Source organism: Lynx rufus, unplaced genomic scaffold (genome assembly GCF_022079265.1).
Source record: "Lynx rufus isolate CCGP_SWC_20201006 ecotype Redwood Valley unplaced genomic scaffold, mLynRuf1.p SCAF_2, whole genome shotgun sequence".
Taxonomy (NCBI): Eukaryota; Metazoa; Chordata; class Mammalia; order Carnivora; family Felidae; genus Lynx; species Lynx rufus.
Genome location: NW_025814834.1, coordinates 116207310 through 116231195, shown reverse-complemented (window position 1 = coordinate 116231195; position 23886 = coordinate 116207310). Strand labels below are relative to the sequence as shown.

At 47.3% G+C, this 23886-nt stretch overlaps 1 protein-coding gene across 2 annotated transcripts in view; it reads left to right on the top strand.

Moving 5' to 3' along the window:
* The window catches only part of TUFT1 (tuftelin 1), a 41814-nt gene extending 18687 nt beyond the window's left edge, over positions 1-23127 (top strand). The window contains exons 2-13 of one of the 2 annotated variants that reach the window (XM_047085712.1): positions 2391-2465; positions 2860-2961; positions 6557-6643; positions 7185-7274; positions 8782-8847; positions 11109-11222; positions 14783-14911; positions 15496-15590; positions 17322-17427; positions 19705-19788; positions 20830-20930; positions 21501-23127. In XM_047085712.1, coding sequence (XP_046941668.1) covers positions 2391-2465; positions 2860-2961; positions 6557-6643; positions 7185-7274; positions 8782-8847; positions 11109-11222; positions 14783-14911; positions 15496-15590; positions 17322-17427; positions 19705-19788; positions 20830-20930; positions 21501-21567 — 1116 coding nt within the window. In that variant the 3' untranslated portion in view covers positions 21568-23127. The remainder of the gene's footprint in view (positions 1-2390; positions 2466-2859; positions 2962-6556; positions 6644-7184; positions 7275-8781; positions 8848-11108; positions 11223-14782; positions 14912-15495; positions 15591-17321; positions 17428-19704; positions 19789-20829; positions 20931-21500) is intronic. The other variant, XM_047085713.1, reaches the window with a different exon arrangement.
* Positions 23128-23886: the final 759 nt, after the last annotated feature.

Sequence of the window (23886 nt, the reverse complement as noted above, 5' to 3'; positions counted from 1 at the left end):
GGGATTCTGATGACATGTATGGATGAGATGATCCCTCATTGCCCCGATCTAGCCTGGTTGTCCATGCTCTTCCAATTAGAATGCCTGGGTCCATATAATAAACTAGACTTGATGATCTTCATTGGCTGATAACTCCTTTATTTTGGCTGAGGGATGCCCCAGCTTTCCCCAACTGCCTCCAGGTATGGAAGGATGTTGTTTTAACCAAAGTGCACGTCTGTGTCCTGGGGAGAAGAGTTGGCAGCCGCTCTGGCTATTTTGAAATCCTTTCCTCTTCCTTCTGGTGTAATGTTCTCTTGAACTAGATATCATGGAGCACTCGTATTTGTTCAGAAAATACTTAACCCGGGTAGAGGGCTGTGTCACACAGCAGCCCATGTGAGTTAACAGAAAGGGCAATTCCTCGTGGAACATAAGTAGCTGAGAGGCAGGTGCCATAGGAGGCCCTGTGATGCCAAGGGAGCTCAAGGAGGTGAGGGTATGTTTCCCACAGGATGTAGGGACGTGTCACAAATATGGCATTTGAATGTGAACTTTTGAGGGCCTTAAAGATGCCCAATGGGAAGAAAGGACATTTAAGGCATTTAAGGACATTTAAGGACATTAAGGACATGTAAGGCAAAGGTGGGAAAGCCTGGGAGGTATTGGACAGGGAGCAATGAGAGGCAGTAACAGAAGTGAGTTGACCCAGACTCTGGAGGGCCTGAACGTCCCCCCCCCCCCAACTGAGGATCTCTCTTGTATTTGGTAGGAATTGAGTGTTTTGTAAAACCAGCTACATTGCCAGAGTTAGGGAGGGTGAAGGGCCATGTGGGAGTGTCTTCCACCTGTCCCAAATTTGGGTTCATTCCAAGAAGTGGGAGGAGGCTAATATCTGAGTACCTCTCTTTTATGTGGCAGAGACCTCCAGACACTTTCCGTTGATCTTCAACAAAAAGCCCCCATGTCGGATGGTAATGTTGCCATTTTACAGTGCGGTCTTTGAGAGTTAAGTATCTGACCACAGAGACTGATTTCTTTTCCACCAAGTTCTTTTCCTTATTTAGGAAGGACTGTTCCCTTCCCAGAGAACCTTCTCACAACTCCCTGGGTGGGACACATTCTTTTCTCCCTGCTCCTTCCAACAGCCATTTGGAATATTAGGAGGGTTCCTTAAAACCTGTTAAGGGTAAGATGGCATTTATACTCCTGTACCTCAAGGTCACTTTTGTCCTTGGGTAGTTCAGCATCCATCTTCCCTTCATTGCCTGGGAGAAGCACATATTCCCTTTTTATGCTCTCATAGTGTTAAAGCTGGAAGGAGACTTAGAGATACTTAGTACAACCCATTATTTTTCTGGTGCAAGCCAGAGGCCCAGCGTACCTAAACCTCTTGTCCAACTCTACACATAACACAGGTTATTGGCAGGGTTTGGTCCTCTCTGCCCTGCTTACCTTCCCTCAATGTTGTTATCTCTCCAAATCTCCAGCCCCACTTTTTCCTTTTACCATATGATTTCCCCCTCAATGTGTTTTATTTTCTCCGATGTGTGTGTGTGTGTGTGTGTGTGTGTGTGTGTGTGTGTGTCACAGTGTATTTTTTTTAATTAAAAAAATTTTTTTTATGTTTATTTTTGAGAGCGAGAGAGAGCACAAGTGGGAGAGGGACAGAGCACGAGTGGGAGAGGAGCAGAGAGAGGGGGAGACACAGAATCCAAAGTAGGCTCCAGACTCTGAGCTGTCAGCACAGAGCCCGATGCAGGGCTCAAACCCATGAACTGTGAGATCATGACCAGAGCCGAAGTCGGACGCTCAACCGACTGAGCCACCCAGGTGCCCCTCACAGTGTGTTTTTTAAACCTTCTTTGAGTTAGGAAAGAAAATGTGCTTCTTCCTTTGAAATTAGGCTCATCTAATTAGGCCTTCTTTCATTTGGATATTTTCTGTATGCCTTAGAGAACTAGGGGTTTGGATTCAAGTACTGTCCTATAGTTTGGTTCAGGAAGGATATCCCAGTCTTGTGAAGTGCATCAGTAACTCCTGGTTGCCTGTCAGGTGCAGGAACCCTACAATGGGGATGAGGGCATCCCCCTCTTCAAAGCTGGGGAGAGGGGAATCCACGTAATGTGCTTCCTGTAATGTAAGGACCAAGGTGGCTAGCCCCTCTAGAGCTACACAGAGCAATAGTCTCTGGTGTGGTGTAAAGAGCACTGTCAGAGGATCCTGAGACTTTCTGCCACCCAGGAATGACTGATACTGGGCAAGCTAATGTCACCTTTTCAGACGTCAGCTTTTCTTATCTGTTAAATGATGATAATAAGGACCACCCCACAGGACTGGCAAAAGTGCACTGGTACCGGTAGTGGACTGTAAAGGTAAGGGGTGATTGTTGCTGTCATTGTCATTATTAGGGGAGCGTGGACATTCTAAGGCTGACTCTACAGAGTGAACTGACAGGAGATGAACTTGAACACATAGCCGAGAAGGTATCGAGGTTTCTGGTGGGGTGAGGCCTCTTCCCCTCAGCCAGTTCTCCCTCCTTGCTGCTGACTCCTTACAGTGCTGTCTGGAGCCATCCCTGCTGCTGCTCAGGGTCACTTCCTATCAGACACACCCCCTGACCTCAGCCTTGTGCACTGCTTTGGGGGTGGGGAGGTCCCACTAAAAGTAAAACTAACCTGCAGTTTCTGCTAATTTTCCCTGTCCGGTGTTGCTGCTGTGTGGCTTCTGGTAGAGGTTGAAATGAGTTTTTGGAGGGAAAATCAGACTAACCCTTTAAATCTTTCGAGGAGCAGGTGTTCTGCATTGGTCAAGGGACAGAAGAAGTTCTGGGCTTGTCATGATTTCAGAGCCATTTCTCTCTCTCTTTCTCTTTGACAGGCGGGTAGGAGGACTTTTGCCATGGTGTCTGGCCGCTCAACCAGCCATTCGTTGGCCTCAGAACTGGTGAAGTCCAATGATGGACACGAGGAGATCATTAAGGTAAACTCTGCTCACCTCCACTCTTCCTCCCTCCCCTCTTTCTCCTTACAGGCATGTGACAGGCGGCAGCTGACTTTGCCACAGGGACATTGTGGTTTGACTTGGAAGAACCAGACCTGTAATGCGAGTTCCTGGTCATTTCCTGAAAAGATCTTAATTAACACCAGGAGACCACAGTCAGTCTGTAGTGACTTTGGTGCAGTCCAGACCCGGGCATGAAAATGGATGTGGTGATCTTCCTAGGTGCCTATCCCACTGGCCATATTTAGCTGCTGGAGGTTGTGGAGTCAGGTGGGAGGTGTGTTTATGGAGCTTTTTTTAAATAAAAGAATGTTCATTATTTCTTTTTTTTAACATTTATTTATTTTTGATACAGAGAGAGAGAGCATGAACAGGGGAGGGTCAGAGAAAGAGGGAGACACAGAATCTGAAACAGGCTCCAGGCTCTGAGCTGTCAGCACAGAGCCCGACGCGGAGCTTGAACCCACAGACCGCGAGATCATGACCTGAGCCAAAGTCGGACGCTTAACCGACTGAGCCACCCAGGCGCCCGTCATTATTTCTTTTTTAAAGCTCTTTGAGGGGTGCCTGGGTGGGTCAGTCTGTTAAGCATCCAACTCCTGATTTCACCTTAGGTAATGATCTCATGGTTTGTGAGATTGAGCCTCGCATCAGGCTCAATTCAATTGTGTTTTGAGAGTTTACACGTAGGTATAACGGATGAATGTCACCACACTTTCTCCACGGCGTTATTTTTGTTGTATTTGAAACTAAAAAATAAATAAATAAATAATGTTTATTTGTTTATTTAAGTTTTTTTTTTTTTTACATTTATTTATTTTTGAGAGACAGAGCACAAGTGGGAGGGGCAGAGAGAGAAGGAGACAGAATCTAAAGCAGGCTCCAGGCTCTGAGCTGTCAGCACAGAGCCCGACCCGACGCAGGGCTCGAACTCACAAACCGTGAGATCATGACCTGAGCTGAAGTTGGATGCTCAACCAGCTGAGCCACCCAGGCGCCCCAATGTTTATTTATTTTTGAGACAGAGTGCAAGCAGGGGAGGGGTAGAGTGAGAGGGTTCTGCGCCGACAATAGCTAGCCCCCTGTGGGGCTCAAACTCATGAACCGTGAGATCATGACCTGAGCTGAAGTCAGATGCTCAACTCACTGAGCCACCCAGGTGCCCCTATATTTGAATTTTAAAATAGCAGTAAATAGTCTAAAAGAATTACTCTTCTTTAAAAAAAATTTTTTTAATGTTTATTTTTTTTTTGAGAGGGGTGGGGAGAGGCAGAGAAAGAGGGAGACACAGAATCCCAAACAGCCTCCAGGCTCTGAGCTGTCAGCACAGAGCCTGATGTGGGGCTTGAACCCATGAACAGAGAGATTATGACCTCAGCCAAAGTCAGGTGCTTAACTGACTGAACCACCCAGGCACCCCAAAAGAATTACTCTTGATGATTAATTAAATTTACCAAAAAGATGATTTTAATTTTTAAAAAAAAATTTTTTTTTTCAACATTTATTTATTTTTGGGACAGAGAGAGACAGAGCATGAACGGGGGAGGGGCAGAGAGAGGGAGACACAGAATCGGAAACAGGCTCCAGGCTCTGAGCCATCAGCCCAGAGCCCGACGCGGGGCTCGAACTCACGGACCGCGAGATCGTGACCTGGCTGAAGTCGGACGCTTAACCGACTGCGCCACCCAGGCGCCCCAAAGATGATTTTAATTTTTGAGATATAAGGGTTCCTTATAGGTTCTGGATAGTAATTAGACCCATATTAGATATATGATTTGGAAATATTTTACAAAATTTTGTCCTTTCTGTATTTTGTTTTTTACTTTCTAAACGGTGTCCTTTGAAACAAAAGTTCTTAATTTGATGAAATCCAATTTATATATATTTTTCTTTTGTTGTCCTTCTAGTGTCTTATCTAAGAAGGTTTTGCCTAGCCCAAGGTCACAAAGATGTATTTCTATATTTTCTTCAAAGAGTTATAGTTTTAGCTCTTACAGATAGGTCTATGATCCATTTTGGGCTAATTTTTGTGTATGGTATAAGGAAGGCATCCAGTTTCATTCTTTTACATGTGGATATCCATTTATAGCAACATCATTTGTTGAAAAGACTGTTTTTTCCCCCCATTGAATTGTCTTGGCACCCTGTCAAAAATTAGTTTAGTGTATTTTTATTGTATTATTGTTTCTGGACTCTCATTTGTATTCCATTGAATTATGTGTCTCTCCTTATGCCAGTTCTACACTGTCTTGATTACTGGCTGTAGCTTTGTTATTTTTGTTAACATTTTGTTACTATACTGTTGAGATTTATATTTCAAGAATGTTTTAGGGACTCAGGTCCTTTGTATTTCCATATGAATTTTAAGATCAGTTTGTCAGTTTCTGCAAAGAAGCTAGCATGGATTTGGTAGGAATTGTGTTGAATCTGTAGATTGATTTGGGGAGTATTGCTGTCTTAACAATATTAAGTCTTCCAATCCATGAAAATGGGATGTTTGTTCATTTTTTTAACAATGTTCTGTAATTTTCAGAATTCAAGTCTTAAACTTTGTTAATTTCTAAGTGTTTTTCCTTTTCGTTGCTCTTGTAAATAGAATTGTTTTTATATTTCATTTTGGATTGTTCATTGCTAATGTATAGAAATACAACTATTTTTTGTATATTGATCTTATATCCTACAACCTTGCTATAATCTCTGATAATTTTTTAGTGGACTCCTTAGGGTATTTTTATATACATGATCACTTCTGCAAATGGTGATTTTTCCTCTTTCTTTTCAATCCAGATGCCTTTAATTTCTGTTTCTTATTCAAAGTCATTTCATGGCCCTTAAAGAAAGCAAAGCTACCCTATAATTCTGTCAATGTAATCATTGTTTTTAATACTTTATCGTGTATCCTCTCAAACATTTTCCTACACATATGTATTTTTTCAAAAGTTAAATCATATTATATACCCTCTATTCTACAATTTGCTTGTCCCCCTACACTTTAATGTTGGTTTATAAATCTTCTGTGTCCATAAATGTAAGTGTCTGGTATTCTCATGACTGCACAGTGTTCTGTTATAGACATACCATAATTTATGTAAGTAATCCCTCATTGTTGGACATTATGCCTATTTCATTTTTGCAGTTATAAAGAATATTTTACTGAACATCTGTTACTAAATTGTGTATGTGTTTTATAATACAGGTAATAAATATTTTTAAGCTTTTTTTTAAAGTTTAGTTTGAGAGAGAGAGCAAGTTTACATGTGTGAACACAAAGATTCAAGCATGTATAGAGAAAAATGTGTAAATCCCTTGTTACAACCCCCTTTGCATGAATTTACATGTACGTGTGAGTGCTTATATCAGTTTGGCTAAATTTATTTCATTAGGATAAAGTTCCAGGAGTAGATTTGATAGGTCAAAGAGCAAGCCTAGCTAGTTCTAAGCCTTCTGATCTGAATCCTCCAAGTGCCACCCAGAAGGCAGTAGTGTTTTACCTTTACCAGTGGATGAGCCTGCCTAGGTGGAATTAACTTATAAGGAGCTTTCTTAATCAGTAGTGTTGTTCTCCTTGTTGAAGGTGTACCTGAAGGGGAGGGCTGGAGATAAGATGATCCACGAGAAAAACATCAACCAGCTGAAGAGTGAGGTGCAGTATATCCAGGAGGTGGGCACCTCTCCCTTGGTGGGAAGCTCACATTTTTTTGGCTCCCTCCTTTTGTGGGGTCTGGTCTTCTCCCATCTGCCACTGTCCCCCATTGAGTCAGGTATCATTTCTGACCCTCCTGTTACTCAACCAATCCATGAATCAGCAAGTATTTATTAACTCCCACGTGTCCTCTGTACCCATTGTACCCCAGCCTCCTCTCTAAAGCTGACAGTCTCTTTTCCCTAACTTTTCTTGACCCTCTCCCTGGCCTCAGCTGCTCCTTGGCACTTGTCACCATGTAACATATTACATGTTCCACTTGTTTGCCCTTTGTGTCGTGTGTCTCTGCAGCAAGAGTGTTAGCTCCAGCGGGACGGGGTTTTGTTTCCTGCTCGTGTAGGAGGGACTGTGCTGCAGCCCCACTTGCCTGGGATCCCTCCTTCCCCCAGCCAGAGCTTGGCTCACAGGAGTATGGGTCAGGGATGGGCACAAAGCTGGGTGAGTCAGGCCACTCTCTTTCCTTGTCCCAGAGCTAAGGGTTCTTGCCATCCCTTCCCAGGCCCGGAACTGCCTACAGAAGCTGCGGGAGGACATAAGTAGCAAGCTTGACAGAGATCCAGGAGACTCTCTCCAAGGACAGGAGATACAGGTAATAGGAAATGGTCAGTGGTTGGGTCCTCACTGAGGAGGTTGTGCCGGGCAGTCCCCTTTGCCAGTCATGCTGTGGGTGCCGAATCTCCCACCGCTGCCAGAAAAGGAGGGCGTACAGGCAGTGCTGGCTTCTCGGAGCACTCCCAGCCTTACTGGGGCTCTCCAGCAGATGGGCACTGGCATTGACATGGGTCAGCCTAGGTATAAGGTACACTTGTTCCCACACACTGCCTAAAAGTGGAATTCATGTGAACAAAATGACCGTTATTGGCAAAACCTCTTCTCTGTAAGGATTCTGGGATCAGTATTTTTGGAGTACAGTCTTATAAAGCAGACAGTACCTGTAAATCCAAACTTCTCATAGTTGGTCTTGCGTAATTGGGGTAACACCCGGGCTGTGAATTGGAAATCTCGGTCCTGGTCCATTATTTGTGTCAGTAGCTGTCTTTGCCCCGGCATCAGAAGCTCCTTGAGGTTAGGGTTCACCCCCACCCCTGTATCTGGGATGCAGAAGGTCACCAGTAAATGTCATAGCGAACCTACTGAAGAGTACTTCTTGGGATGGACGGATAAGCCTGGGATCCTGCTTTTCAGCTTTTCTAAAATTGGAGGCTGGAAGGGTCCTCAGGGGAGAACAGTCTCTTCCATTTCACCTTTGTCCTCCTTTAGATTCAGAGTTGTATCTCCTTCACTTGCACTTGGCTGGAGTCGGGGGTGGGGGGGGGGGGGAGTTGTCTTTCTCTAGTAGCCCCTGCCCTCGTTCCCCTGAGGGAAACAGGGATTCAGCAGCTAGTGGCAGCAAGGTTCCTCTTTGGCGTGAGCCCTTACTAGGCTTGTGTGGCGATTCCCCCTAATTCACTTTGCTGTGGCTGAAGGTAGGACTTTCCCCACCCGAGCTCCCATCTGGCTGCTGGGAGGTGCTTTGCCAGGTGGCTGAGGAATCTGATCTGCTCAGAGACCGGCCCCAAAGTCCAGGGCCCTTGTTTGCACAGACCAGTGGTCGTATGATGAATAATCAGGCTTTGGGTTGGAAAGAATTGCAGCAAAAGCCGCTTCACCTTTTGCTTTATGCTTTGTCAAACCTTGTCAGGATCCCCAAGGGGCAAGGCAGACTCTTTGTTGGTGGCAGGCAGCTGCTTGTATCCCCTGGGCTTCTGGGAGTCAGCCTGCATGTTTTCCATTGGGCTGAAAGCTTTTAGCCTGGGCCTCCCTTCAGCACTGCCCCCCACCCCCGCCACGGCCATACACATTCTCCACGCCTTACCTCTCCTCTCCATTTCCCACCCAGCACTTGAAGTCTTTTTTTTTTCACTTGCTGCCTTCTGTTTCTCTTTCTTTCCTTTTCTTCTTCCTCTTTCTCCATCACCTCTTCCTCCTCTTCTTCCTTCTTTCTCTCTTTTCCCACCTCTTTCTTTTTTTCCTAAGAATGAGATCTTAGGAAATTAATGTTTCGAAGTTCGTTGTTTGGGCTGTGTTAACTACCGATTTTATTTTTCTTTGAACAGGTGGTGCTGGAAAAGCCAAATGGATTAAATCCAAGCCCCACAACACTGTATAGCAGCCCACCTGAGGTAAGTAAGGTAGGTAACGGGGAAAGCAGTGGTAACTATGTCTTTGCCAGGAGGCAGGGTATCGTCCTCCCTGATCTCTTTATTATCTTTATTATTGTTCTTTCTGTCTTACTAAATAGAAGAGTATCATTTGCTGTAAAAATTCAAACAATGGAGAAACATACAAACCCAAATCCTCCTTCTCCAATCTTTTTCCTTCAAAGGATCCACTGTGAATGGATTGAAGTAGGTGGATCCCTTTAGAGCAGTGCCCTTAGCCTTCACTACCAATTGAAATAGGCTTGGAAGCTTTTTAAAATTTTTTTAATTAAGTTTATTTATTTAATTTGAGAGAGAGAGAGAATGAATGAGTGGAGGAGGGGCTGGGAGGGCGGGGACAGAGGATCCAGAGCTGGCCCCACGCTGACAGCAGAGAGCCCGATATAGGGCTCACTCCAACTCACAAACCGCAAGATCATGACCTCAGCCAAAGTTGGACCCTTAACCGACTGAGCCACCCACGTGCCCCAGCCTTGGGAGTTTTAAAGGAGACAAGCCTGGTGCCAGACCTAGAGACTGTAATTTAATTGATCTGAGATGTGGGCTGGTCGGCAGGACTTTAAAAATCTCTTCAGGGGGTGCCTGTCTGGTTCAGTGGGTAGGGGCGTGTAACTTTTGATCTCAGAGTTGTGAGTTCGAGCCCCACATTGAGTATGGAGAGTACTTAAAAATTAAAGAAAAAAAAAAAACCCTTCAAGTGATTCTAATATTTAGCCAAACCTGAGTACCAATGTTCCAGTGTATTTTTCTTTCTTGCTTTTTTAAAGATTTTATATTTTTAAAGTAATCTCTTAAAATCCAGGGTACATTATCATCTCTGATCTAGTAAAGACCTCTCACTGGATTTACTGTTTGTTTTGTTTTTGCCTCTCCCCTCCCCAACTCTAATATATTCAATGTATGATTTCACTATGCCTATAAGTGTGTTTTCAATTTTCATAATGAATTTGTGCTATATTTTATCTTTTCCCTTTTTAGCCAACACCATGTTCCTGGGGTCTATCCACATTGCTATGCTTAAATCTAGTGTGTTTCTAACTTCTACAAGTTCTAATAACTACCTTTTTTCTGTTCATACCACACTGAAAATTTTCCATGTCATTAAATAGTCTTCTAAGAACGCCATCTGAAATAAACACGTAGTAGTTATGCTTCCAGGAGCCTTTGAAATCGTTCTCACCTGCCCAGCAGCTTAGGTACAGATAGAGGGGAGGTGGCTGGGTAACTTCACGGCTAGGTTTTGGCATGTTGTGATGATCCTAACTACTCACTTTAGATGTGCAGTTTGGATTTTTTTCCCTTCTCCTGAATTACCATATTTGGCAAATGTGCTTCTGGCACCACGTTACAATAACACCTGGTGCTGTTTGTTCAACTCTGTCTTCTCACAAGCTCTAAGCCCAGCGGATATTATCATAGTTTTGAGGCAGCCTGTAAGGCAGGGCGTGGTCTGGACTCAGTGATAGCGCAGCTACTGGGACCCTGGCACCGTCCTCCCAGCTGCAAGCTCCGTGCTCTGGTTTAAAGGTGTTGCTGCTTCCCACTATGTGAGGCAGGGAGAGATTTTTCTGTCAGACTTGCTGGGAGCTGGTAACTGAAGTGTCTGGTGCCTGTGCGGCAGAGGTGGGGGCAAGACCCCACATGCCAGCTCAGTGCTAACCACCAACCCACAACTGGGTGTGTCTGGGGAGAGACTCACAGTAACCTCAATGAAGACACCTTTTTCCACATTGAATGAGATTCCTGGACTCGTTGGGTGCTTTTGCTCATTCATCAGTAACCCTATAGCCAGATAACCCTGAGCCAGATGCAAAGACAAAGATGTGCCTTTGGGAAGTGCCCCTCGTGATGGGTGTGGCACTGTCCCTGCCTTGGGATGCTGTAGTCTAAAGGGGAACGTGGTCCCTGCTCTCAGAGAGCTCTGGTCTCACGGAAACAGGGCACACATGTGAGGATACCCATTAATGAGTTGATACATGCATAAAAATTATTGAGTGTGTCCTAAAATCCTCAGATGACTTGAGGCTAGTTGAGTTCCTTGGAATATGAAGAGAGAGCATTTTTGTGTGATTAACTAGTCGCTCCTGGGTGCCTAAGACTAGCTGTCCCCTTGAGTGATATGAGAGGGTGGTCTGAACAAGAGGGCCCAAGTATGTGTTGTGGGGGACCTTCTCCTACACAAACACAGTGGCTTCACCTTCTCTTCCCTGTTCTGACTGTAGGCAGACACCTATATAAATGAAGATGTCGAGAGCCTGAGGAAGACCGTGCGGGACCTGCTTGTCAAGCTGCAGGAGGCCGAGCGGCAGCACCAGTCAGACCGTGTGGCTTTTGAGGTGAGATTTGGGATTGGGGGAGAAAGTGCCCCAAGGGCTGGGCTGCCAGATACAGATGCCAGTGACTTAGCACGGACTTCATGTCTTCTTGGCCAGGTGCCATCAATTGGAAAGGCTGGGCTTTGAGGCCTGGGCACTTTCCTGTCTGCTTTTCCCATTCCTGGACACTTAGAGTTTTTGCTGTTCAAGGCTAGGCCATAGTTTGAAGATCAGCACTGGTTCTCTGGTGAAGTTGGGTGGTGGTGCTGGTTCGGGATAGCAGGAAGCTCAGTCATTTCTCTGAATACCACAACAAGAATTACTGGGCTCTGGGCACCATGCAGGCAAGGACTTTGCTGTCAAGGTTACCCTGCATCCCCATGTCTGGCATAATGCCTGGCGTAAGGTGGTAGGCACTTCTTAAGTGTGGACTGGGTGAGTGGATGGAGCAGTGCGGTTGTAGAAAGATCTGTGCCCATGGAGTCAGAGGACTTGAAGTCAAGTCTTGACTTTACTTTGAAGAACTTTGCGATCTTGAATGAGTATCTTAGTTATTGTTACAAAAGTAATACTGAATTATTATGATGGAAGATTTAAAAAGTACCAAGGTCTGTAGAGAGTGAAAGTCCTCCACTACAGAAAGCGTGAGAAGGGGCACCTGGGTGGCTCAACCAATTAAGCATCCAACTCTTGATTTTGGCTCAGGTCACAGTCTTACAGTGGTGAGATCGAGCCCCGCATCGGGCTCTGTGCTGAGCATGGAGCCTGTGTAAGATTCTCTCTCCCTCTCTCTCTTCCCCTGTCCTGCGTGCGCGCTCTCTCTCTCTCTCTCTCTCTCTCTCTCTCTCTCCCCCCCTCTCCTCCTCTCCCCGTCTCCCCCTCTCCCCCTCTCTTGTGTGTTCTCTCTCTCTCTCCCTCTCTCTTTGCCCCTTTCCTGCGTGCGCTCTCTCTCTTTGCCCCTCTCCTGCGTGTGCTCTCTTTCTCTCTCCCTCTCTCTTTGCCCCTCTCCTGCATGCGCTCTCTCTCTTTGCCCCTCTCCTATGTGTGCTCGCTCTCTCCCTCTCTCTTTGCCCCTCTCCTGCATGTGCTGTCTCTCAAAAACAAATAATAATAATAAATAAAAAATAAATAAAAGTGTGTGAGGTCTTCCATACTTTACAGAAAATTCTTTGAATATAAAATGAGGTACACTGGGCAAACACTAGGCTTCTATGTAAGATTAACCATCTGTTAGTTATCTGCTATTGTTCATCCACATGTAAAGTATTTCTGTATCATAAATATGTAATGATAGGATTATGCCCTGCCCAGGTATGCCAGGAGCTGGTGGTAGGAGGAAGCCCAGCCTGAATGCTTCTCTTTCATGGGACTAAGAGAATTTTTGAGAGAGATATTGAGGGGGAGGAAGAAAGCACAGGGAATGATCACTCGCCTTTAGAGATGATCAATTATTTGAGCCATTAATTTGACCTCTCTAAGTATTGGTTCCAACTTTTGTAAAAAGGGTCATGGAATATACTTCACAAGTGTGGTGTGTGGATTGAGTGAGGTAAGATATGTAAGTCTGTTTACTGTTTTGAAGGTTTTTAGAAATATAACCTATATTTTTCTTAGTGATCCATTTAGTGAGTTTTCCTATCCTAAATAGTTGGGACTTAGTGTAATACTGAGATTAGTTTGGTCTCAGAATACAGTGGTTGTGCAGTAAAGGAGTTTGCTGCATCGATTTCAGATTCCACAATTTGGGTAATTTGGCTGATGATGTATCAGTTTGGTGACCAGCTATTCACTATAGGAGGAAGGGGATGTTGAGGCTGTAACGCTGACCAGACTGTGGATTTTGGAAAGAAATTTCTACATTGAGAGGCCTTGTGAAGTACTTGTTGGTCTTGGCCATACATGGAAGGGTCTGTTAGCTCTGGGTTTCAAAGCTTGAATGAAGAAGTGTCTTGAGTAAAAGCCTGAGGCTAGAAGGTCCTGACAGCTGTAGCCCCCTGCCCACAGTTTCTTAGAAAGGGCTGCCCTTGGTCCATAGCACCTGCCTGGGTTGTTCCCACCACCGGGGTAGGTTGGCACCCCATCTTACGACTAAGAGGGTCCTTCAGGGAAGTGCTGACTGGAGCAACAGGGACAGATGTGGCAGAGGAGAGTGTGATCCTACAGCAGAGTGTGAGGGTCAGGGCCTGGCCCTCTATGCCCTGCTCTGAGTGCACATCAGCCTGGGTGCAGTGTTGTGTACAGATAGGAGAGGTTTTGTTTCCATGTTCTTGCCTGTGGGGCTGGCCTGTTCCAGGCTAATATGGGACATCTGGAGGATTTTCTCATCTTTGCTGGTAAACTCGACTCTCCAATCTACTTTTCTGAACCAGGGATCAGCAAGGGGCAAGATTGCCACTTACTGTGAATACAACGTGCCCATAAGTGTGGGTTTTCTGCTCTACTAGCAGCTTGCTGTCAGGGTTTGCAGTGGGTTTGCTCTGGACAGGGCTGGTGTGTGGCTTGGATGCGTCCACCACATGTCTCTTCCCCGATTCTGACTTTGGGAGGAGTCGGACAAACTGCCTACTTTAAGTGTTCTGTTTCCCCAGGGCTGCCTCTTTGAGAGGTTATGGGGATTCTTTTTCACTAAGTGACTAGGGAGTCAGTGTGGGGTAGCTGGGAGGAATTGAAATGGATGATGAGGTCACTGTTCTAGCACTGGCTCCGTCATTCCCTAGCTGTGTACCCCGGGGAGATCGGTTGGCTTTCAGTTGCAACAGGAGAGGGTTGGACAGATGGATATCAGTTCCACTCACGATGTCATTGAGCAGTGACTGTGTGCCAGGTGCTGTGCTGAGCTCTGGAAGTGGAATGGTGCTCCAGTTCCCTGCTAGTGGCCCACTGGGGGGTGCACACGAGTGACTGGGCCAAATCCACTCGGTGCTACAAGAAAGAAAGGCACACAGGGGAAGGACCCCTTGCCTGGGTGTGAAGGCTTCTGGAAGAAAGGGCGTCTAAGCTAAGACCTGTAGTTGGCATGTGGAGGACGGGAGGCAAGTTCTTCCTTTACTTTCCTTCTCAAATTCTGCCTCTGTCCCTCCCAAACTGGCTTATCATCTGTGCTAAAGAGCAGTTCTCTCTGGTGCTTACTAGTTGCCCTTCCAGGTGCTACATTGTCCTTTATATGCAGGCTGCAGGATTGCTTGATGGGAGGAAGAGTGGGGACACCGAAGGAAGGATGTGCAAGGTGTGCGCCCCCAGATTCTTTGCGTTTGCATTTGTAGGAAAGCCGTGGCACGGGGTTAAGCTTGGGTGGCACTGGAGGACTGGTGGGGGTGTCGAAGAAGTCCTCCATCCAGAAAGTGCTTTTGGGTTCCAGGTGTGACTCTAAAGTAGTGCCCAATCAGTCCTGTGCCGGTGAGCCCTGGAAACGGAGATACCCTGCTAGTTTCCCAAGTCATCCTAGAATCTCGAATGGGAAAGAGAGAGTTGCCTCCCTTCTCCTCTCACTGTGCGCAGGGTCCCGGGGTCTCTCCTGAGGTGTTTTACCCATGTTTGCTTGTTGTCCTCCGCCCCCTTCACCTATCCCTGTCCTGTCTTAGGTCACACTCAGCCAGTGCCAGAGAGAAGCAGAACAGAGTCGAGTGGCCCTTCAGAGAGCAGAGGACAGAGTGCAGCAGAAGGAGGCAGAGGCTGGAGAGCTCCAGAAGCGCTTGCTGGGCGTGCAGGAGGTGACTGTGGGAGTCTCACCTTCAGGGCCTGACTCCCGCGCTGGGGAGTGGGGGCCCCGGGACTCACTGAGATGGCTGCAGTCTCCTTTTCTGACCAGCTCCAGAAAAGCACACTTCACGGTTTCCTCAGCAAATACCTTCGAGAACCTTTTCGCCTTTAAGGAACAAGAGGTCTTCCTCTTAGCTCAGCTCAGCCCTCCCTAACAAGAGCTGAACCCGTTTCCATTTCAGTCGGGTTGTTGTACAGCTGCCCTGTATGGGCTTTTGAAGACTGTTGTGAAGGAACTGCTGGGCCTGGTTTCCCAGGGACCAGTAGCCAGAGCCAGCAGGTGGGCCTGATAACGCAAGGCTGGGCTCTCTGTCCGGGTAGCTGGGTGAGGCTGGGAAGTTTCTGTGTGCTGAGGGTGGGAAGGGTTATCCCTGACAGGGGAGGGCACCCCATCAAACCAGCTTGGCCTGCTGCTCTTTGGCAGCTGTCCAGGCCCGGCAGGGACTGAGCTCGAGCCCTCGGGCCCCTCTCACCCCAAACACAGAAACCGCTTTCGCGTCCTCATCCTAGATTTTCTTCCCTTTGACCCGTCCAGGAGCATCAGGCCTTACTGGTGAAGGTTAGGGAGGGGGAGACGGCCTTGGAGGAACTGCAGATCAAGAACACTGACTGCCAAACAGAACGAGAAAAGTAAGGGCCCTTGTTCACTGTGAAGCTGGGGTGCAGGGAGAGGAGGGCGGGCCATGCTGCCTGCAGCTCCCATGGTGGCCAGACCTGGGGAGGAAGCTAGTGCTGATGTCAGATCTTCCAGCTGTGACTCACCATGTGGCTGCTCGGGATGGGGCCCCACCCAGGGAGATACTGTTTGGGAGGCTGCCATCTCTGGGGAGTTCATTTTCTGTGGAGTAGGAACTAAAGAAAATGCTTTCATGGTGTCAGAGCCAAGGTCAAGTAAGCTGGTAAAACACCTGCTGTTCGCCGTGGCACGTTATTCCACCACTTTTCACACGGGGTATAGATGTGGTATTATGGCACCACAGTTCCCTCCCCCCAGAACGGAGAACAACGGTAAATTATTTGAGGGTAAAATCAAGTAACTTCCTCACTCGTCATTTCATTGAGAGATACAATGAGCAGCCTCATGAAAAGATGCTGAACGTCCTGTCACTTGAAGCTCAAACTGAGACCCACCTGTCAGCAGCGGCATGTAGGGGATCTCTGGGATCCCTTCCACTCCAAGTTAGAGGGTTTTACAAATTCCCTCTGATCACAGGGGATCAGAGGCCCCAGACTATTGAAACCTACAGGGCAAAGTTTGGGTCATTCTGGACATTTAAGAATTTGGAAACTCTTTATGCTGCTGGCAATTAATAAATAAGATCTCAAATGATAAATCAAAGTTAACACCAGCATATGGGGTCTATTCTCCATGGTATAAGTTAGATCTTTTTAAGTTCAACAGCCATCACCTGCAAGGCCTTCTAAGGTGTTCCATGTCTGTTAAGACATGATCCTTGCCTTCTTGGGCCCCTCAGTCAGCTGGGGACATCATCTTTTCTAACCTGGAGGAATAACCTCTAGGTTTACTAGTCTGGGCATGGAAAATTGCAGACGTTTTATTGTAGCCTCCTTTGGGCTCGATTTCATAGAATTGTTTTAAATTACTCAGCACTCCGTCTTTCTCAGTGGTGCTCGTGGGCAGGCAATTGAGAGGAAGCAGCAGGAAAAACAAAAAAGACCCAGATAATCCAAAACAGAGGCTTGGGAATGGCAACGATAGCTATGCATCATAAAGGCTGATTTTCTCAATAAAAAGAACCTGAAAAATAGGGCACTGGAGAGCTGAGGGTGGCTCAGATTGTTTGAGGCAAAGGGAGGATGTGAGGGGGCTCGGATTGTATGGTACCCCCCCCCCCCCACCCTCAGAGGCCTGAACTCCTAGACACCCTGCCCGGTCACCTGACCTCGGGATCTTGGGCCAGTTTAGAAGAGGCAGAGGAAACAGCAATGTCTGGGAATCAGGAGATTTAGGAACATACAGCTCCCACCTGAATCTTTCCAGGAATGAGGAGCTCCTCACACCTGAGGCAGTCCACTTTCTGGCAGCTTTCATGCTGAGCAAGTCCATCCTGTGTTGTCATAAGGACTGCTTCCCTGGACATCTACCTGTCGGTTCTAGTTGTGCCGTCTGGAGCTTTCCTGTGTAACCTCCCCTTGCTGAGCTTCCTAGCTGATCTGTAGTGGCGCCTCTGCTGTGCCCTTCCAAGGTGTCCCTGCACCTTGTCCTCATGGCAGAGCACCAGGGAGTTGGGCAGAGGGAACCCAGTTCATGGAAGCCCCCAAGCCTGAGGTTGTCCCTGTGCCTGGGTAGAGAGAAAGCATCTTTTCCCTCTGCCTCAGCTTCCTGGTCTTGATCCCCAGGGCGGCTAACCTGGAAAAGGAAGTGGCCGGCTTGCGGGAGAAGATCCACCACTTAGATGATATGCTCAAGAGCCAGCAGCGGAAAGTCCGGCAGATGATAGAGCAGGTAAGCAGGGTCTGGTCTTCTGCGGCTTCAGCTGCCCCCTTGGAAGGTCACCACATGGAACCCAATCCCGGTTTCCTGTCACATCCACACTTTTGCTGTTCATTCTCCTGGGGAGCTTGATTTATATTCCTACATGTCCCATAAAACATTTACGGCTACCAATTACAAGGTTTGAATGATTGGGATTCGCTTTTCTCCCATCTTTCCCCTTTGGTTTTGGTCATTTGCCTTCTGCTTTCCAATGGGGAAAAAAGGAAGAGGCTTGTCACTTGTACACCTTGAAGAGTGCTGGTAAATGAATAATTAAGTCACAATATACTCACTTATCTGTGTGTGGATTATTAACCTTTGTACCTCATGGCAGATTTTCTGCCTTCCCCTACCTGAGCTTTAGGGTAGCACAGTCAGGATGTGCCATTTTGCGGGGCACCTGGGTGGCTCAGTCTGTTGAGCGTCCGACTTTGGCTCATGTCATGATCTCACAGCTCGTGCACTTGAGCTCCACGTCAGGCTCTGTGCTGACAGCTTGCAGCCTGCTTCAGATTCTGTGCCTCCCTCTCTCTGCCCCAACCTACTCGCATTCTGTCTCTGTCACTCTCAAAAATAAATAAACATTAAAAAAAAATTATAATTAAAAAAAAAAAAAAAAAAGGATGTGCCGTTTTGTGGAATTGTTTTGAGAACTTAAAACCCCCTAACTGGGAGGATGAATTTGCTGCATGTCGGCTCCATTAGGGCCAGGATTTTTCTGGTTAGTTCATTACTCCTTCCCAGTGTCTAGGACAGAGCCTGTCACACAGTAAGGCCTCGACAATTGTTTTTTTTTAAGTAGGCTTCATGCCCAGCACAGAGCCCAACACAGGGCTTGAACTCACAGCCCTGAGATCAAGACCTGAGCTAAAATCCAGAGTTAGAGGCTCAACCGACTGAGTCACCCAGGCGCCCCCGAATATTTCTTGAATGAATAAGTAATTTGTATTTCCCAACATCAAATGGAATGGGTTTTGAGCCATTTATGATTTGGGATCATCAGAGTGGTGTTCTCCTCACCACCACCACCCCCCCACACACACACACACCTGGGATAATCAAGAGCTCAATATTGACTGAAATGAGGCTTTTATAGAAAAGCAAGTGGCGCCTAGGTGGCTCAGTTGGTTAAGTGTCCGAATTCAGCTCGGGTCATGGTCTTGCAGTTCACAAGTTCGAGCCCCACATTGGCTGTCTGCTGTCAGTGCCAAGCCTGCTTCAGATTCTCTGTTCCCCTCTCCCTCTGCCCCTCCCCAGCTTGTGCTCTCTCTCTCTCTCAAAAATAAAATAAACATTGGGGCGCCTGGGTGGCGCAGTCGGTTAAGCGTCCGACTTCAGCCAGGTCACGATCTTGCGGTCCGTGAGTTCGAGCCCCGCGTCAGGCTCTGGGCTGATGGCTCAGAGCCTGGAGCCTGTTTCCGATTCTGTGTCTCCCTCTCTCTCTGCCCCTCCCCCGTTCATGCTCTGTCTCTCTCTGTCCCAAAAATAAAAAATAAACGTTGAAAAAAAAAAAATAAAAAAAAAAAATAAAATAAAATAAACATTAAGAAAGAAAAAAAGAAAGAGAGAGAGAGAGAAAGGAAGGAAGGAAGAAAGGAAGAAAGAGAGAAAGAAAGAAAGAAAGCAAGCAAGCAAGCTAAACAAGTCATGGGAGAGGTGCAAAAGACTGCCTTATGTCTCTGCTGGCTCCCCAGTAGCAGGGAGAAGTTTGATGAGTGTGTACTGAGTCATTTCAAAAACATTTTTTTTTTAACGTTTATTTATTTTTGAGACAGAGACAGAGCATGAATGGGGGAGGGTCAGAGAGAGGGAGACACAGAATCCGAAACAGGCTCCAGGCTCTGAGCTGTCAGCACAGAGCCCGACGCGGGACTCGAACTCATGGACCACGAGATCATGACCTGAGCCGAAGTCGGCCGCTTAACCGACTGAGCCACCCAGGCACCCCTGTACTGAGTCATTTCTTTTTTTTTTTTTTAATTTTTTTTTTTTTTCAACGTTTATTTATTTTTGGGACAGAGAGAGACAGAGCATGAACGGGGGAGGGGCAGACAGAGAGGGAGACACAGAATCGGAAGCAGGCTCCAGGCTCCGAGCCATCAGCCCAGAGCCCGACGCGGGGCTCGAACTCACGGACCGCGAGATCGTGACCTGGCTGAAGTCGGACGCTTAACCGACTGCGCCACCCAGGTGCCCCTGTACTGAGTCATTTCAAAATGAGCCCCATGGTCCCCCACATCTTTGCAGCTCCAGAATTCAAAAGCTGTGGTCCAGTCAAAGGACAGCACCATCCAGGAGCTCAAGGAGAAAATCGCCTACCTGGAAGCAGAGGTGTGTGCCCTGAGCAGCCCTGGGAAGGGAGCAGGCTCTTGAAGACAGGACTGTACCTAGGGAGGGAGAGATTCTGGAGGGGTCTTCATCCTGTCTGGCTGCCTGCTCGGAAGTGAGTATCTGGGATGGCCGTTGATGTTCAGTTCAGCCAAGTCGAGTGTTTTCTGAGAACCTTCAGGGAGTCACACCGGTAAGACCTGTCCCTACTCCAGAGGGGCGCGTCATCACGGTGTGAGCCCCGCGCCATGAGCTGAGCAAAGGAGCTGACAGAGCTGGGCTGTGAAGCAGGGGGCTTTCCGTAGGAGGGGTCTTCTCCATGCCTAAGGTGATGGTCTTGATCCGCTCATAAGTTCTTAGTCTAATTTCCGCCTTTCCTCAGAACCCTTCCTGCCTGCAGACTACCTGAAGATTGCTTTTCAGGCACTGTGTGAAGGTCCTTTGCAGTGGAGATATAAAAAAACCTGGGAGCCTGGGTTGTTTATCTCCAGAATTCGCACTCTAAATTTAGAGATAAAATATGTTTAAAAAAAAAAAAAAAAAGACCTTATAGTATAAGGAGTATAGTCAGTGTTACTGTAATAACATTGTATGATGAGTATAATGTAGCGGGTAGAGTTGTGGAGTCACTGTGTTTTACACCTAAAACTAAGGTAGCCTTGTGTGTCAACTATACTTCAATAGTGAAAAAACAAAGACCCAAGAATATCTTATATAAATGCATGTCAACAAAAGGCAAGTAAATATCTCAAGTGGCTACAAGAAATGATATACAGGAAATGTATACGAAGGACAGCAGGGGACGATCAGTGTTGCACACAGTTCTTGAAGGAGGGAGGTAGGATCAAGAACAGCAGGATGAGGGTGATCCGGAGTGGTGAAAATGGGGGGTGAGGGGGGAGAGGGCACGCCGGTGGTGGCACGCAGGGTCAGGGTGGCTGTGACAGTAGCACAAACAGGTGGGGAGAGCATAATGATCTAGTTAAATGTCACACGTGACAAGCCAGAAAATGGCCAACGCTGACTGCACAACTCGTATTACAGAATTTAGAGATGCATGACCGGATGGAACACCTGATAGAAAAACAGGTCAGTCATGGCAACTTCAGCACCCAGACCTGGGCCAAGACGGAGAGCCTGGGCAGGTGAGTGGGCATGCACGCAGTGGGGCCCAGGGAGGAAGTGAGGCAAGTGAGGGCAGTGCTGAGGCCAGGGAGAGGCTTTTGTGAATCCATCTTAGGCTCTTGGTCTCTAATTTCACCTGTTCTCCACCAGAGCCATTCTCCACCCAGATCAGCGGAGAGCCTGATAGCACAACCCCAAGGAGGCCCATGAACAGCCTCTAGATGTGAATGGACCCCCTGAAATTGTTTGTAAAAGTCATGAGTGTATAATGAGTACATTACTTCTAGGGAGAGGGACTTCTGTTTCCAAGAGATTCACAAAAAGATCACACACTTTGAAAAAAACCAGAACCACAGCTGTCCCCACCTCTCAGCTGTGTAACTGCTCCTTGTTTTCTTATCGCCCCGCCCCCAAGCAGTACTTCCGCTCTCCTCATCTTTTCTTAGACGGTGCTGACGGTCAGTGGTTCAAGGCATTAGAACCAAGAGATCAGCCAACACTGGAGTGTGGAACCCTAGAGGCGAATGTGGGGGGTGGCTGTGTGCAGGGCAGGCAACATGAAGCACTCAGCGTTTCCCACTTTCTTTCAGCATGAGGATATCCAAGCCCCCCAGCCCTAATAAGCCCATGCCTCTTATCCGAGTGGTGGAAACATGAGCGGAAGGAGCCAGATGCCGCTGTTGCTGCTGCCTCTTGCCTGCGGAGAAGCCCACCACCCCTGTAGGCCGTTAGCCCCAACTTTGACTTCCTGACTGATCCCTGGCTGCACTCGAGGCTTGGGGTTCATGTGTCCCACTGTTTCTAAACTCCTGACCCCTGGATGCTGGGTGGACAAAGGATGAGCACCTCCTGGGGACACTGCAACCCTTTGGAGGATGCTCTCCTGCCGGCAAGGTCCAGGGCAGTATCCTTATCCCTGTAGTATTATTTCTCTGTAGCAGAACCTCCCTTCTCTTGTAGACTGGAGTTCAGCTGCCCCAGAGTCAGGGGAGGTGACAAGATTTGCCTCAGCCCTACAAGCTGGAGGCACAGATGTCCACAGCGACTGGAGGGTGTCCTGGGGGAATGAAGTTCCCTCTGCAAACACAGATCCATTCTTAGCAACACATTGTTTGTTTTTCTACTTGTTCCACTGCTGACCCGGGCCTCCTACGGATAGACACAGGTGACCTGTCAAGGCCTGGGCAGAGTCAGTGAGCCTCAGCTTTGGCCAGCCTTGTCTTCCTGGGAGAAGGAAATGTACATTCCGGGAATAACTTTTAGTGTAAAGATTCTGTAGGGCCACAGATAGTTGCAAGTGACTTCTGTCTGCTGGGAAGGTTCCCAGCATGTCTTAGGGTTTTCCCCTAAGACGCAGTGCCAGGTAGACCTCAGTCTTCTTGACTCAGGAGCCTAAAAACTGTTTTCACTGGGTTACATCAATCTCAGCGAAACTCTTGTTGTATTTATTTTGCTAAGTTATTGGTGTTTTTCCTTTACATCTCACAATTGATTTAATACCAGAGTTTTACAGCCTTCTCTTGCGGTGTTTGGATTTGTTCCACGCTGGGGAAAAAAATGTGTTCCCTCTGGACTTGTTAATTTCAGAATTAAATCTTTTCCTCTTTTTCTTCTACCTGCTTCTTTCCCTTCTTCCTGGAAACGTGATTTGAACCTCAGAAAGGCAAGCAAATTTGCCCTGAGGCATTGGAGTCTTAGTGTATGCCGTTTGGGAGAAAGGGTGATCCGAACTCTTTGGGTAAGGGATTAAATTCTTCCCCTAAACCCTCTGCACCCTCTGCTCCACAATTGGTCGGTTTTCCTGGCTCTGAATGACCCTGACCCTCACCAAATTTTAAGGCTCTTCCTGCAGCCTCAAGAAGGAGATAAGTATCAGGATGTGGTACTATAGGGCACAGAAACATTAAAGATAAACATGGATCAAGTCTTGGGGTTCTAGCTGGCTCAAAGCCAGAAGGCTGAACTTGTGTGTGTTTCTGTGTATCAGGACTGGGCTCAGGCAGGAGTGAGTGTACTGTCATACAGGAACTTGTGTGTGTTTCTGTGTATCAGGACTGGGCTGGTGTACCAGCGCTGTCCAGGTGTTATGCGTTCACTTTCCTCATTTGTAAAACCAGGGGGGCTCAGATCAGATGGACTCCAAGGGCCCTTCCAGTTCTGATGTTTTTTTTTCCTGTGGCATATTCTTTGTATGGCGAATTGAATAAAATATGTTAATGTGTCTCTTTGAGCTGCTGGTCTGTTCCCCACCCCCCCCCAACACTTTTCTGGGAGGAAGAAAGAGGATGGTTTTAGTGTCTGTGAAAGATGGGCACCCCGCTGTCACATCTGGAAGGTGTGGTGCAGACAATCCAAACACTGAAGGACTTTGTGGCATTCAGAGGAGTTAGAATGTCCCCCTTAAGCAGCTCCGTTTCATGGTCTGGGTCTTCATTATTGGAAGTGGCCCCTAACTTTGACCCTGTCTGGGGTGGTGGCCTGGTGGGACCCCCTAAGCTTGGCCAGTGTGTTTCCTCCTTGACTGGAGAAGAAGTGGTTACGGCAGAGGCCCTGTCATTACTTAGAGATTCACCAACCAGCACTGGAGGAAATGGGAGCAACTCTAGGTCCTTTGCAGAAATAGCAGGCACTCTGGAAATGCTGACTGCAGCTGTTCAAGGGTCTCGTTTCTGGCTTGCTCTGGGCTCTCTCTCATTCAATTAGTGCGGTGATCTTTTTTTTTTTTTTTTCCTTTATGCTAAGAATTCCGTTGAATGTACAACCCCCCCCACCCCCCCCCCCCGCCCCGGGGCATAGCTAAATTTACATGAATCTTTTCTAGACCAAAAAAACTGGAAATACAGCCCCCTTTACCCCTGGCCACTTCCTTCTAGCTTTCCTTTCTCCTTTAATGGAAAGAATGGAAATTTTTTTTCTTCGGACTGTCCTTCCCCTTTCTGCTCGTCAGCTAATTCACACTCCAGGTTTCAGAATGCG